The following is a 16,595-nucleotide window of genomic DNA, read 5'->3' on the forward strand; positions in this document are numbered from 1 at the left end:
TGAGAGAGCGGAACTGTGCCACGACAGCACAGCACATGCACAAAGAGGAGGTTGTGCCGAAGACGGGGCACACACGAGGTGGTAGAGGGCAGAGCCGGGGCCCAGCGCGGGCACCCTGCGTCTGGCCCACGCGTGTCTCCCACACCTCTGAAGGGGCACATAGCACCCGTGGAACCACCCTGGGGTGCCTGGGGACACGGTGGGTGGGCCCAGCCCCCGGTGCGAGCAGCAGTACGCTACGGCCCCTCACTCTGGCCTTAGCCCTGGGCCCGTACGCTTGCACCAGTGGGGGACCGGGTGGGCGAGGAGGCCCCAAGCCAGGCCCCGGGGCCAAGCCTATGGGTAAGCCCCGGCGCACGGTATTTCGAACCTCACCCGCGATAGGAGCGGCGTGCCGTGGCGGGGAAAGCTAACTGCGTGGCGGCTGCCGCCCCAAGGCCGTGACAGCCCGGTGCGGGGTCCCGCTCCCACCGCGGGCAATGGCGCTGCCCTCCCACCTCAGCCCCATCGATGCGCTCAGCAATCCCGCAGCCCGCCTTCTCCTCCGCCCTCGCGGGTATTCCCGTTGGACGTGCTCGGCGCTCGGCTCTCTGCCCCTGGCCCCGGCGCCGGGCGGGTCTCCCTTGTCTCCCTCTCCAAGATGGCGGCCGCGGGCGGCGGCGGCGCGGCGGGAAGTGGCAGTGCGGTGTGAGGCGGCTCGGTTACCGGCAGGCCCTGTCGCCTCTCGGCGGTTTTACCGCCGGGGCAAGCTCGGGCCTGCTGCAGGGGCGGAGCCGCGGGGCTGGAGTGAGGCCGGAGCCCGTTTGGGTGAGAGGACGCGCGGGCGGGAGCGGCCGAGCCCGCTTCAAACGGCGGCGGCGGGGCCCGGGCTCTGAGGGAATTGGCGCGCATGCGCCGGGCTGGGCCCTGGGGTGCCCCGGGGGGGGACGACACGACGGGTCCCGGCCCCGTGTCCGCCGAGGGGCCGGTGCCGACGTTTGCCCCCCGCTTTCTCCTCCGCATTCCCGGCGGGACCCGCCTGCCCCTCGCGGTTTTTCCTTCGGGAGCTCCCGCGGGGAAGTGGGGCGAGGGAGCCCGGTCCTCCCGTCCGCCGCGGTCTGTCACCAGTGGGGTGTGCGGCCTCCCTTGGGGGACCGAAGCGCGGAGGTCGCGGCGGAGTCCCGGGAGGGGGGCGGGGGGGCTGCAGAAAAGCAACGCTTGGCCGCGATCCCGCGAGCATGGGCGGTAAGGAAGGGGAGACGTGCAGGGAGAGCTTCTCCGCTGAACCTGTGCGATTACTGCTGAAACCGCAGCATTTGAACCAGGGGATCCTAATTAGGGTCTACAGGACAAGACTAGTTAAGGATATGTGTTGTATTTGCAGGGTTAGAGGTCTAGTTGTAAGCCCCTTTGGGCGTTACCTACCAATCTTTACACCTGCCAAGTAAATAAGATGTTAAAAGAGGATAAAAGGTATGTGTGTAGCTATAAACGGATCTTAGTTTCTCCAAGTCATCCATTTTTGAACGACTGTCGTCAGCTTTGTTTTGCTGAGCAGTATCTCGATGAGGCCCTCGTCCTCTTGAGCACAGCGCTTTGGTATCGTGAGTGTTCCCACCGAAGTCCATGTGACAGCTGAACGTCATGAAACGTTGCCAAGATCTGGTTCAAGATTGTGAGCCCACAAGTGGCAGGATGCCCTTCTGTATTGCAAAGCGCAGTGCTCTAGTGCGTACACATAGGCAGTGCTCTTGCTTGTAGACGTAAATTCTGCCTACAAATTGCTGTGCTTGCTACCAACAACGTATAGTAGTCAGAATATTGACTTAAAACATTTTGTGGCAGATGGTTTCCCAAAACCTGAAGAAATAACATGTATTCCTATGAATTTAAACAGAAACATCTTCTGTGTACCTGCAAGCTTGATTTAGTTGGGACTTTGTTGTTTCACTTAAGTAACCACTATAGGATGAATGTGTTGTACATTCTCAGCCAACTATTTATAAAACTGAGGTACATGCAGGGATGTACAAGCACAAGTTCCCCTGCTCTCAAGGTATTCAAGTGTAACTTCAGTGTGGCAAGATTGCTGTGACAGCTAGAATGAACAAGGTGCATGGTCATTGTGGTTGAATGCTTACACACGTGTGCACATACACAGAAACACACAAAATCAGTTAGGTGCAATTGGTTTAATTGCTTATGAGCAGAAGGTTGATTTTTTTCATGTTAAGCTGGTTGCTGACTGAAGAACAAAAGCTGTTTACTGAGAGAACCAGAGTGCAGCTGTTCCATAAGGGCACTGTCCTGCTATATGCCAGCAACTGTGGAACAGAATGACTCGGAGGAGACCTGAAACCTGGGGGCTGACAGAGGTTGGGGTGCTGCGGAAGGCCTAGTGAAAAGGAGTGCTTGCTTCAGTTCCCTCTCCCAGGCTGGCATTCAGAATGGCTGCAGTGGTAGTGTTGGGAAACACATCAGAAGGATGCACACCTTCACTATAAAATGTGTGATCCTTTAGTTAAAAAGATTTGAAATACTTCTTTTGTAGGACAATGATTTCTGCCTGGTTCCTCCTTTTCCTTCACTTCATCTGAGATTCAAGGGTTTGAAATCTCTCTTTAAACATCCCACTCTCCTACAGTGGCTCCTGACAGAAAATGGCTTTTACACAAGTTTGGGTGCAGTTTTGTGTGTCATGAAGATCAGACTCAGCTGTCTTGTCACCCTCTTTCTATTTTTGTAAATAAATTACTTCCGTGTCTTGGAGATTTTACAAGGAATAGGTGGTCTTTTATATCTTTAAAATAATAGAAGACCAACTTCCAATTTAATTTGAAAAAATTATTCTGTCAAGCCTGAAGAGTGAGCATGAACTGACCAGAAGGTAGACCCCTTTCCTTTCCCACTGTCTTCCAGAGAATCTTCACTTGGTTCAGAGGAAGTTTCCCATTTTACATCATGATTCTTCTTTATGGGAGGGTTATTTTCATTCTCTGTTTCTCAGACCTTTTCCTGTAGATGGGAACGGGGGAAGGAGCCCAGACGTGGCAACACATTCTCAGGCTCCTGCAGGACCACCATGGCTTATGATGACTCCAAGAAGAAAGAAGGTATGACTGCTTCATAATCTCAGAGGGAGTTGCCAAAAAAAAAAGGGTACCCTCTGCAGCCTTTGCCAGGCCACGCAGTCAGAGTGGGAAAGGAAGCTAGTATGCTGTGGAGCCCTTAAATTTATCCTGGCCAAGTTGTTGGAGGATCCCAAGCCCTTGAGTTCCAGGTGTAAAGTACTGGGATTAGAACTTGAGAGAAATGGGTGGTATTTGCTAATGCAAACACCTTGATTGGAAACTCTGCCACTGCAGCCTTTCTTCTCCCTGCCAGGTCAATGGAACGGGAGACCAGGGATAAGGACATGTTTAGTCATGGTAACATTTCTAGGTCCAGTTGTCTTTAGGAGAAATATACAAGGGTTAGAAATGAAATCTGGAGTGATTATGTTACAGCATTAGAGCACTGAGCCCCATCCCTGTGGTAAGAGAGTACAGACTGTTACCTTTTAGGCCCCTGTGCTTGTTGGGTTTTGTGCATCACTCTGTGCCAACGTCCACTGTTATCTTATTTTGTGCGTAGTCCACATGTCTATCATTCCTTAATGGGGTATTTCATTTCCTCCTTTTTTCCCATTTCACGTAAATCTTAGAGTACCTAGAGAGTGACCGAAGTGTTGATGACGTGGGGCTGCCAACTGGCAGGATACAGCGAGAGAAAAAGCGCTCTTACAAGGATCTGCTGCAAGAGGAAGACGAGATAGCAACTCAGGTCAGGAAGCCCTCAGAGAAGAAGTTGAAGGTGTAAGGATATGTGTAGAGCTAGTGATGGAATGGGATGGGTGGGTTTCTTGTTCTTTTTTATATAGAAATGCATGTAGAAGACAGCAAGAGCAGCTAATCGTGTCCTGTATTGTTCAGTAACTTTCCTGGGAAAAAGGAGGGGGTCAGTCCCAATTACAACTGATTCTGATTTTTCTGGCCTCAGAAAATAGGGTAGTAGGATGCTGTCCTAGTCTTGATGTAGAACCTTGCAAGTCACAAGATAGCATGAATAACTTTTTACACACACACACACACACAAATTTTCTTAGAATTTGTGGTTGTATAAATAGCCAGCAAAGAATGAATATAATGTTAACTGATACACTGTTGTCTTCCTGATTCTGCAGACAGCCTGAAATGATAGCTCTTGAGAGGTATGAACTTGCCCTATTCACCTCTTTGGGGCCTTAACTCTGAAATCACGTAGTAACAACTTAAGTTTCTTCAAAACTTTCCTCTTTGAGCTAAAATTTCTGCTGTTAGCTCAAAGGTGACTATCTTGTGTGATTTTTTTTTTTTTTTTTTTTATCTGGAAAAGAAGTTCTAGTTTAAAATGAAAATCATCTTCTACCATGCTGATGGAATTCTGTAGAGGAGCTTCATTTTCAGACCATAAATCGGTCAAGAGACAAATAATTGGATGACATAACATATTAAGGACAATTTTTTGGCCCATCATTATAATTGCCACCTCTTTGTACCTCCTTTCACTTTTATCTTTTTCAGCTTATTAAACATGAACTGCTCACCTTCATTTTCAAGGCTTGACAGCCTATGCATGCTTAGTTGAAATTTCTTAGCTTTATTAAGAGGTAGATGTCTGCCTTTTATCAACTCATCAGCTGATCTCCAAGCGCTGGCTTTCATTGCCCATTTCTTAACACTTTCAAATGTGCTTTTTCAAGTTTTCTTGTGTATTGCTCCTCTTGCTTGGGGGGAGCTCCCTATAGAGATCTGTCTTTCAATTTCCTTATAGCCATGTTGTGCTGCAATGCCTAAAGAAAGCTTGATGCCAGTTAGGTGGCTGATGTGCTGAAACCTGTTCTGACTAAGACCATTTTTTGTATTCTCCCACCTATCCGTACCATGCTTTTTGTCTCTTACCTTAAACCTACAGCGTGGGCTCCTGGGGACAGATATGTTTCCTTTGCTTGTTTTAGCACCTAGAATAATGATCCTGTTTCATACCTAGGGTTCCTTGGTGTTACAGTAATACAAATAACTCTTGATATCTCCTACAAATTATTATCTATGTCAATACTCCATGTGAATCTCATATTATTTCCCTCTTGTTTGTCAGCAATTTTTTTCTTCTTATTCTAGGACAGTGATCTTTTTCCGGGGACAGAACCTCACAAAAAGAAGAGAAAGCACTCCTCAGATGAGTTCTGCTACAGAGGTAAGATAGTAATCAAGCATGGGAAAGGGCTAAGGGATCATGACTTTGAGGAAAGGATGCTGTAAAACCAGTGTCATCAATCTTTGTGGTTAGCACTTTATGGGGGGAGAATACATCAACCTGTCTTAGGACAAGTAATCAGAAGCCTGATGCTGATCAGCACCAGACAGTAGAAGATTAGGGAATGATATTTTCAGAGTCTAGCTTACCAAGTTGCCATTGTTGAGGGTAGACATCTTCCACCCTCTTTTGATTGATAAGCTGTAGTTTTCTAACCCATGCCTTCCCTTTTAGCATTTGCATTTCATTTTTCCCTATTACATTACAAACTGTAATTTTACTTGCAGGTAGTATTACTCTCTCTGAATTTATAAAAATAGAATGCTTCAGGGTGAAAAAGAAATGCTTTTGGGTTCAGTTTAAATACAGAAACATTTTTCTCACAATTAATAAGCTGGCTAGAAAATGACAGTTCTGCTCATAAAAGCTTAACAGGTTTAAGATTTATTTTTGGCCCAATGAAAAGAGAAAGCCCAGTTGAAATGTCATCAAAATCTGTTTGCAGAACGAAAAAGCTTGTATTTTCAATTCATTGGTCTCACCTTGGCTAAAAATGGCACGAAAACCTTGCACTTGAGATGTAATTTCAGGCTCAGTAAGATACTTTTTCATCAAAATATGTTATTTCACAATGGAATAAAGAGTTTGACAAAACTTCAAGAACTTACCTACTCTGTCTTCCTGCCTTGAATTATTTGACCAGCTCGGGCACTACAGCTCCTGAACTGTATCAGTAAGGCTGTGCTAAGCTGGCTACAAGCTTCAGAGATGTTTTGTTTAAGCCAGGATGTAAATATGTTAGCTGTAATCATAAGTCTTGCAGGATTCCCACTTCACTTCTTTGGGCTGGTGTAATGCTGTCTTTAAGGGAATCATCTTGATGTACATTTCTCTTGATCTTTTTCAGGTGTTTCGCCTTTGGATCTACCATCAAAGAAGAAGAAAAAAGCAGTTTCTAGCCCATCCTCAGCTGATACAACCATGGATTTACTCAAGGCTATCACCTCACCTTTGGCCACAAGCTCAAAGTCTTCAAAGAAGACCTCTGAAAAATCATCTTATTCTTCCTCTGGCCATTCTGAAAGCAAAAAAGAGCACCACAAGAAGAAGCTGAGTGGGAGCAGTGGGGAGCACTCAGTGGATGATGGTAGCTTCCACAAATCTAAAAAAATGAAACCTCTCTATGTGAACACAGAGACACTTACTCTTCGAGAACCGGATGGCTTGAAGATGAAGCTCATCCTTTCACCGAAAGAGAAAAGTAGTGCAGCAGATGATGATTCTTTCTCCTACTCTTCAGCACCAGCAGCTGCAAAGAAATCTTCAAAGAAATCGGCTCGAGATGAGCAAGGCTCATTCCTGCTGGGTCATGAACTGCAGAGCTTCCTGAAGTCATCCCGGAAGAAGCACAAACCACCCCCGGACTCACATCCACCTTCTGAGAGTTTTGGTGCTGACACCTCCCTTTTTTCAGAGGGCCATGGGAGCGAGTATGAGATTTCAGGTGTGGAGGCACCACCAGAATCTGGTTCCTCTTCTGGTGGGGAGTTGGAGGCTGGAGAGCTAGTGATAGATGACTCCTACCGGGAAATCAAAAAGAAGAAGAAGTCAAAAAAAAGTAAGAAAAAAAAAAAGACAAAGAGAAACACAGAGAGAAGAAGCACTCTAAGTCTAAAAAGAGTTCTGGGCACGGTCCTGTGGCAGTAGCTGAAGTGTCACCACCACCTCCTCCCAGTACCCCCTATGTTCTTCCTCCACCTCCTCCTGCTGCTTTTCACTCAGATGGTCAAGGTGAGAAGAGACGGAAAAAGGAAGACAAGGAGAAGGACAAAGCTGAGAAGTGGGAAAAGGAAAAGGAAAGAGAAAAAGAAAAGGAAAAGGAAAGAGAAAAAGAAAAGGAAAAGGAAAGAGAAAAAGAAAGAGAAAAGGAAAAGGAAAGAGAAAAAGAAAAGGAAAAGGAAAGAGAAAAAGAAAAGGAAAGAGAAAAGGAAAGAGAAAGAGAAAAAGAAAAGGAAAGAGAAAAGGAAAGAGAAAGAGAAAAAGAAAAGGAAAGAGAAAAGGAAAGAGAAAAAGAAAAGGAAAGAGAAAAGGAAAAGGAAAGAGAAAAAGAAAGAGAAAAAGTAAGGAAAAATTGGAGGGAAAATAGGAATTGGGTGGTGGGTAATGGTGAATTAGGCACTCCATTACAAAGGCATGTTAAATTGAAACAGAAGGATAACTAATACCAGGATCAATGGTTTCAGTGAAGCATGTTTGGAAAAACGTGTCAGCCACTATGTCATTCTGGTTTTGTAGCACGGGCAGTCTTTAGCCAATGGAGGTTCTTTGAAAAGGTTATACTTAATTTGCTTGGTACAGGTTATATACCAAGCACAACTGCATCATTTTCTAAGGTAACCAGTTCCAGCTGTTGCCAGGCAGACTTTTGGACTAGTGATCTGGTCCATCATCACAGTTCTGGTAAAAAGGAATCGAGCTGTAACCTGAAAAGTGAAGATATTTACCTGTATACTCCTGTATTCAAATAAAATTCTAATTATAATTATAGACTACCACATTCCCAGTTTTGTCCTGTACTCATAAATTCAGTTTTCCATGGTTAGTGTTTAAAAATATGAGTAGGAGAAATAGTAGCTAGCGTATGAATGAGTTTACAGGTGATAGAACTGTAGCTGTGTAAGTATATAAATGGGGAAAAGCAGTTTCTGTATGTTCAGAGAGAAGACAAGAGTTGCTTTGTGTCAGGAAATGGGCAGATGTAGCCCAAATTTGTTCAGCCATTATTCTGTTATATTTGGTAAGTTTTCTCTGATCATAGCTCAGCAACTGCTTATGCCTCTGCTGTCAGCGTACTTATACTGTCTATTTTCCTGCCAATTTGAAGTGTTTGTAAGGATGCAAGGAATGGAACAAAACATTGTGTTGAGGACTGAATTGTTTTGACAGATCTGTAATACGTACTGTGAATAGTATGACAGATACATTTTTTTATTATTTTAAGTTTTAAAATGGATATATTAACAAAGTTGTATGTTGATCCTAGATTTAGAATAGTGCGTTGTTGTAACTTATGAATGAAATCTGTTGATAGAGTTGTTGCAAGATAAGCCTTGTACCAAGACTGGTTCTGGCTGGTTCCTGTGCTTTCATAAACACTAAATTCAGCTAGAACATGTAAAACGCTGCTTTTTTTAGGTTCCTGATCTAAGCACCACAGTTTTCTTTAAGTCTTCAATAAATGCCAAATTCTTATTAAATTCAAGTAGGTCTCATCGTAATTAAAAATCTTTGTTTCCTTTTCTTCTTCTGACTAGCCAAAGAAGAAAAACATGTCTGCCTATCAAGTGTTCTGTAAGGAGTATCGTACAACTATTGTGTCTGAGCACCCTGGAATAGGTGAGAGAATAATCTAGCCTTCTCTTCTCTTGATTATACACCAGTCGGATTAATTAGCAGAATGCATTGTCTCTGTTTCATACCAACGTCTTAACTTTGACAGAATGTAAAGAATCTGCCGATTTTCTTTGAATAGGAGGTGACAAAGGGGACAGGAGTGGATTTCATTATTTGATTTCGTTGCATTTTAACCAAGCTGTGAATGTGGATAAAGAAATCGCTAGGTCTTTCTTTCTTTACTTAAAGAGTTACCTTCATTGTGTCACTTTCCTGTATACACACATATGACTTTATATTCCCATCATCAAGCTTTTTTTTCATTATAAAGAGTAAAGGGAATGCACACTGGCAATCATTTTGAGGCCAGTATGGAGAGTTCCAGTCGTGGAATGGGTTGCTTCCTGAATGTGTATGCATGGGCCAGTAAATTTCCTATGTTCTCTCCATGATTTTATGATTTTCATTTGTTTTAAACATTTGTTTTAAACATTTTTCTTCTTTCCTTCTGCCAGATTTTGGAGAGCTAAGTAAAAAACTGGCAGAAGTGTGGAAGCAGCTACCTGAGAAGGATAAACTGGTGAGTGTGTGTGAGGCATTTTTGTAAAATGATTTCTGTAAACTAGATGCTTAGGTCAGAACGTGCTGGCAGCATTGCCATCATACCTTGAAAAATGCTACCTATGTCGCCGAAGTATGTAAAGATGGAAAGTATGGAAACCTTGCCCTTGCGATCATAAAAGCATCCATTTTCTTCTTATAGTATTGCTTCACCAGTTAGCTACATAACATCATTCTGCCTCCGGGTCCTGGCATCAGGTAACAATTACCTAATGTTACAAATCTCTCTTTTCATACCATGGTAACTGCAGATCTGGAAACAGAAAGCTCAGTATCTCCAACACAAGCAAAATAAAGCAGAAGCCACCACTGTGAAGAGAAAGGCATCATCTTCAGATGGGGCACCAAAAATAAAAGGTAATTGTTGCACTTTATTTGCTCTGGTCTTTTTTCTTGGACAGGGAAGATAGTGTTGCCTGTGGAATAAGGAACAAAGGTCCTTTCCTGCTTCACACCCCTACCTGCTTTCTCACAAGGCTTGACATTTAAATCCTCATATTACTCAAAAACAATTTTACTGTGTGAGAATGATATCAGCATTATTCAAAAGTATTTCCTTGTCTAATTTGTAGAATGGTATTGGTTTTAGCAGTTTAGGAATTTAAATGTAAAATAAGAAGAGGCAGCAGGGAAGTTCTAGTGGGATTAGTTTGCTGCTAGAGGAAAAAGGTTTGTTCTTGGCTTGGCATCTCTCTTTAACAAATCTCCCAAACCAAATGTCCCAGATTGCATTCATCTGAGGCAGATGCTTTGTGCATGTAGAAGGAAAGTGTTGACTCCAAAGACCACAGGACCAGTTCCACAGAACTATTTAAGTATCTCATGCCTTTGAGATTTGAACTATACTAAGTAAATAAGCTTGTAAGTAAAAGAAAGAAAGAAGAGAATATGGAATTTTATTTGTGTGTTTCCAGCTTCTCCAACAGGAGTGATTTCCCCTCATAAGAAATCCCCCACCAGCACTGTGGTGGTGTCTTCCTCACCAGCCAAAGTCCCTGAGACAGATCCTATTGATGTAGCTGCACACTTACAGTTGCTGGGTGAATCTCTGAGCCTTATTGGTCACAGACTGCAGGAAACAGAGGTGAGTCTGTAACCAGCGATGTCACAGTGATGTCCTGTAATCTCCACACAGGATTGGAGGTATTATTATTTTATTTTACTTAGAAGTTTAACCAATGCTTTTCTGTTAGGAAGAGAAATTGGAGATGGTGTGTTGTGTCTTTGATGCATTCCTGTTTGTTTTCAGTGAAATAAAAAGTCTTGTTTCTCAGTAAACAGTAGGCATGAAAGACAGACAGGTCCTTTGCAGCTCTAGGTCCTCGAAGGCAGTTCTTAGTTCAGCAAACTCTTCAGTCTTTTCTTACTATATGTTCACCTTGGATCTGGTACTTCCTTGCTGTCTTTGCTAGCAGTCTCTGGTCCAGTTTCTGTTACTGTCTCAAGACTTCTTAGAAAACCATCAGCCTTTACCAAGATGGTTTTTGCATGGCCTGTTGTTTTCTGGCAGTATCATATTGCCAGTGCTTTGGATAGGGACTAACATAGAAGATGTCAGATTTTAAGGGTTTCCTACTGTTAGATGATAGTGATTCTACGCACGCGCACTTTCAGAACTCAGCCCAGCCTGTAAGCAGAGCAGACATATTTGGCTCAAATAATATAATTGAATTTTATGGCTAGCGTGGTCATCTCATCCCACTATGCTTACTTGTTTTATCAGCAGTAAAATAAATGTTCTTGCATTTTGTTTCTGGTATGACCGATTGAGGTCATTCTTCAGAGGAACAATCAGAGTAAATTCTCCCCCTTTATAGAAAGGCACACAAGCAAATTCCCTTTCCTGAAGGTATGTCAATGGTTAAAGCAATTGTTACAGACTTAGCATTTCTTTAGACTTCAATAATAAAACTATTGTCTTTAGGACTCATGTAGTTAACAAAATAGATCATACAAAATGGCAAAGAAATTACATTTTAAAAAATTGTGGAATTAAGTGTTTTATGCAACTGACAACTTTCTGACCTTTTCTGTTGTTCCCTACTTTCTTCCTACACTAATACGTTGCCTACTGAATTCTTGATTTTTTTTGAGCCAGCAGTCTCTCTGTGAAGCACATGACACAGTTTTGTTACTGTGTAAATAATGAAAGTGGACTAGAGAAGCTCAAAAGTGAAGATACTGTATCTGCATGAGAATCAATACAGTTGTGAAAGAACCCTAATTTCCCTACTCATCCCTATCAATTTTCTTTCCTTACTTCCAGGGAATGGTGGCTGTTTCAGGAAGTTTGTCAGTACTTCTAGATTCAATCATCTGTGCTTTGGGCCCGTTAGCATGTCTGACCACACAACTACCCGAGTTGAATGGCTGCCCTAAGCACGTTTTGGTGAGTTCCTTGTGATTATTTCTGTTCTAGCACTGTTGATTTCAGTGGAGTCCAGCTATAGTTTTTTGATGAATCGGTCTTATGATGTGATGGTAATTCCAGTGCAATAAGAAAATTGTCTTGGTCTTATATTGGAATATTTCTTGAAATTCTTTCAGATGTTACTGTTGTATGATATTTTGTAACTTTTTTTTCTTCCAGTGGTAACTGACCCAGTATTTGTAGTGTTGATTGCAGTGTGTGTAGGTCCTGTTTTAGTGACTGAATCAATCCATCTGAATCAAATCAAAGTGCCTGTACACATACCAGTATTTTTGAAAGTTTTTTCGGTAAAAATAAAAAGCACCTTCTATCTGCTCTGTATCACCCAATCTGTTTTTCCTTTAGGAGCACAAAAAGTAACTTGTGATCTCAGGATTCCTGATGTGATTGAGTACGGCCTTTTACATGTGGCTGTAACCTTCTCCAAGGAAAGAAAAATAGTCTCTGTTTTAAAGAACTGTGTAACTACAGGTTCTTTTTCACTTTAAACTACACTTAATATTGAGCTCTGGTTTAGCAACAGCTTGTGGCATCTCTGTAGCATGATGTGGACATAGATTAAGATGGCAGCAGCATAAAAGGAATCAGGAGTCATGCCTCCAACAGGAGACATGAATAAAGCAGGGAAGGAGAGGAGCAGAAATGAAAAATAAATATATAGTCTGCAAAAGTAAAGAGATTAAAAACAAATCTGGCAGAGACAACAACAAAAATGGGATATGAATAGGCATGTTATAATAGGGCAGCCCAAACATTGATTCATTTTGAGAACGGACTATTAACAATAAAGTTGACAGCTTAGACTGTGAGCTCCAACAAACTGGCTGCCTGCACAAAAGCTGAGTCAGTGGGGTGTTCCCATCCTAAGCCATGGAAAAACATCCTATGCTTTTTTTCCTTCTTGCTTGCCAAGTGCATTCAGAGCAATGACACCGTATGACTAATGGTGCATATATTTCAAACTTGATCAACTTATAAGGAGCAGTGGAGCTTTAGGTGGATTAAGGCACTTACCCTTCACTTCTGAAAACTTGTATTCAGACTTGATAATAAACAATTCTGATTTTTACCATCAGATATGTAATGATAGTGGTGTTTTAAGACATGGATAAAATTGTTAGTGGTCGTGTTGCACGTAGAATGCAATTTGTCCTTTCAGTCAGTAGATGGCATTGCTAAATTCTAGAATCACAACTGGTGCAGCTACAGCTCCTCTGTCTTCAGCAATTAAAAGGTGGCATTCCTAAGGCCTTGTTCAGCCATCCAGCCACAGGCTTGAGCTTACTGAAGTACTGCATTTGAAGAACATACAGATAATATACTGCTGGGTCTTGTTTTCTGGTGTGCACAAGGACTCTTTCAGGATTCTTTTATGTTTTGCAGGAAAAACTGGAGGGCACTTCTTTTTCCCATCTGGCACCCTATTAGTGGGTGCGTTTAAGGATTTTTCTCTTTACTTTTACACTACAGAATTTCATGAAGGACTTGTGTGTGTGAAGTCAAGTAATTTATTTTTTTTTATATGCTACAACTTTGATCACTTTGCTCAAGTCCTTCATCACTAGTCTTTCCTGTGGTTGATGTGATATGGTCAGTGTGGCTTGTTTCAAATTCAGAGACAGAGTATGGGGTTCATAAGGAAGAGGTCACTTGAGGAAAGCCTCAAGCATTTTCCTTGTTTCCACGTGCTTAAGTACTGAGGCTACCTTTATGTTTAGTTAACTTACATTTCCAAAACTGTGAAAATAAGCCTAGCAGTGGTGGTGATGACTAGGCAGATTTGGTTGTCTTATTAATGATAATTTGTAACGCAAGTGAACCTGCTTAGTACCCTCATCTGTGTCATTTTTTAAGGATTTTTGAGTCATTACCTGACACTAAAAAACCACTGAATTTCTTTTCCCAGTCAAACACACTAGACAACATTGCCTACATCATGCCTGGACTTTGATGGGAAAGGATCCTGGGATGTACTCAACCTCTGCATAACTGACTTGTGTACATATGCACTACACCGGCACTCCCAATGGGCTCAGTGTGTAGGGTTTTAAAGTTTTATATCTGTATAGTATATACATAGGATTGTAACTATTTGACTTCTGTTTTATGAAAAGTTGTGAAGTTAAGCTGAGAAAACCCTTTTGTGTTGGTGGGTGAAATGTCCTCCAATCTGAAAGTATTTTGTATGAAGAATTCAGAAAGCGTTTGAGATATTCGCCTTAAATTCAGATCCTTTGAAGGGGGAAGCAGCCAGAGAATGGACTTCTCGGTATAAAGAAAAGAACATCACCATGAGAAGGGTCATTGAAACAGGTGGCTCACGTCACCATGAGAAGGGTCATTGAAACAGGTGGCTCAGAGAGGTTGTTGACTCTCCATCCTTGATGATAAACTGAATGATCAGCCTGCTCTAGTTGGACTTTCTTTAAGCAGCGGGATGGACCAGATGACCTCCTGATATCCCTTCCAAACTTAAATATTCTGATACTCTACGAGCAGATAGAGATGATGATGATATATTTTGGACCAAGGAATAGAACTGAACTCTTCACGAGCCCTGTTTCTAACTGATTTTCAGTTTAAAATCTACTGTGTGAGGGGAAAGCTGGATAGCTGATCAAAGATACAGAGGTCTTTGCCTCTTGGTCACTTCTTCCAACCCCCCCTCTTCAGTCAGTAATAACTGAAAGTTGTCAGCGTCAGCTGGCTGGTCTGGTAGCTGGCATTTGAAGTAAATGGAAGATGACAACAAATTTAATCTTTTCCTGTGGAGTTACACCCAAATCATCATTGGCACGATACATCAACCAGCTGCATTGGCTTGAGAGAATGAACCTCCTGCTGATTTTTCCAGGGCATGGTCAGCCTGCTTTGATGGAGAGGAGCACGGAAGCGGATGGGAAAATCTTGGATTGCTTCTGCCCATCTTGCACCTGTTTTGTGAACAGACAATTTTGGTTTCTGAGATCGCTCATCCCCCATCCCTTTCACCAGCAGTATCGAAAGAGCTGTGGTGCTGCTGTGACTAATGACCAGTTTGAAGCAGTTACGGCTGAGTAAGGCACATGTGGGTTGATTGGACCGATTCCCCTTCCTTCCAGCCACATACTTGGTGTTTGGTTTATCTGCTCCTCTAGAAGAGGAGCCGCAGGAGAGCACTTGATTCTCATATAAGCTTTTGTGTGTCTGTATGTACGTGTATGTGGTGTTCATATCGTATGTATTTAACGTTTACGAATATCTGTAACAGATTTTAATTTATCCTGTATATTTCTGTGTGTGTATATATATATATATATATACATAATTTAAAAGCAAAAATCCCTCCCTCCACCCAACAGTGTGTGGAAAATACCAATCAAGTTTGCCTCACCCCCACTTCCTGCAGGAATCAGCTATAGGCGTAGTAGTAAGCATTGGCATTGTATGGGGAAACACCAGGAAGTTTTTAAGTGGCTGTAGAAATAGGCTACCTTGTGAAGGTAGGTAGAACAACTGAAATATAGTTCGACTCTAGCCTTTCCAGCCTTATAATATAAAAATTTTAAAATGACGGAAGAGCACTTTTTTTACTTCCAATCTGAAGTCTAGCTTCTGTTTTTCAGGGCAGTTGAAAGTGAGCTGTCCCTCATTGTGGTTGAGCCCCAAATCACACTTAAATTAAATCCTCAGGTGTGCAGGATGGTTTTTTTCCCTGTTCCCCTTTACCATGTATTCCCCAGCTGTGCCTGCACAAGGTAGTCTGTCTCTTATGGAGCCTTTCCCAGTGCACTGTTAGGTTTTTCTCAGTTAGTGGAGGAGGCAGAAGGTTCTCAGACCACCGTGCGAGTTCCCAACCCAAGCCTCAGACCAGAGCATACATGTTTTAACAATACATCGCTAATCCCAGTGAGCCTGGAATTGGGAAGGGCCCAGGAGGGAGGCAGTCTCATCCTGTGTCAGATCCTGACCTGTACTAAAGCATTCGCTGTTGGGAGCGGCACAAAATCCGTGGCTCTTTCCAACCCTTTACAATTGAGAGCATCGTGGTGGATAGATCTGCTCTCTAAGGAACAGAAGGGGATCAGCTTTAGCTTTGTCGTCTGTACAATGGAAAACTCTTGAAGAGTGAAAAACACACACAACCCTGGTGTATTGTATTTTTATTAAAATTTGTACACTTTGTATAATCTGTATCTTGTGGTATTTGGTACTAGAGGGAAAACTTTGGCAAGACTTAGCAGTTTTTATATTTTTGTTATTTCTTTGCTGTTTGATCCAGATTACATTACAATTATACAGCAAAACTTTTTTGTACTGTACTTACAATATAATTTTTTTTAACATTTGGAGTATCGTCGTTCATTTCTGGCATGCACCGTGTTTTCGGCAGCTGTCGTCACTGCTACTACCTAGTGTTCCTCGGCAAATTCTGAACTCCTTACACTCGCTCGGTTTCTCCTCCCTGCCGCCTCGCCTCGGGTCGGCGGCGTTCAGGTGAGCACAGCCCGCGGGGCTCGAGGTGAACGTGTTAGCGCGGGATGTCAAGGCGTGAAATCGCCGGTCATCGACGCGTTCCCCTTTCCGAGCGTTGACCGACGGCTCGGGCCGGGAGGATGCTGCCGGACACGGTACCTTACCGACCAGTCCGTACCGTAACCCCCCCGCGCCAGCACGCTCCGACACGGGGCTACGGAAAACTCAAAACCTCTCGCCCCGGGGTTTTCGTGTATTTGGGCCGAAAGCGGGGTGGCGGGTTCTCTTCTCTCCCGAAGCGCACGGCGGTTGCGGAAAACGGGGAAACCTCTCGGTGGCGATCGGTTCCTGCCAGACGGGGCCGGCAGTGACACCGTCCCTG

General features: G+C 43.2%; 1 protein-coding gene across 1 annotated transcript; it reads left to right on the top strand.

Annotated features, from left to right (window-relative positions):
* The first annotated feature begins 604 nt into the window (after window positions 1-604).
* On the top strand, window positions 605-16,085 carry HMGXB4 (HMG-box containing 4). Its single transcript, XM_049822696.1, is given in 12 exon segments — window positions 605-807; window positions 2,987-3,092; window positions 3,683-3,801; window positions 5,178-5,253; window positions 6,221-6,936; window positions 6,939-7,433; window positions 8,628-8,709; window positions 9,222-9,286; window positions 9,579-9,684; window positions 10,242-10,411; window positions 11,594-11,716; window positions 13,665-16,085. Coding segments are annotated over 11 exon segments (2,028 nt in total). The 5' UTR covers window positions 605-807; window positions 2,987-3,061; the 3' UTR covers window positions 13,710-16,085.
* The last annotated feature ends 510 nt before the right edge of the window (window positions 16,086-16,595 follow it).

This window comes from Accipiter gentilis, chromosome 18 (genome assembly GCF_929443795.1).
Source record: "Accipiter gentilis chromosome 18, bAccGen1.1, whole genome shotgun sequence".
In the NCBI taxonomy this organism is placed as follows: domain Eukaryota; kingdom Metazoa; phylum Chordata; class Aves; order Accipitriformes; family Accipitridae; genus Astur; species Astur gentilis.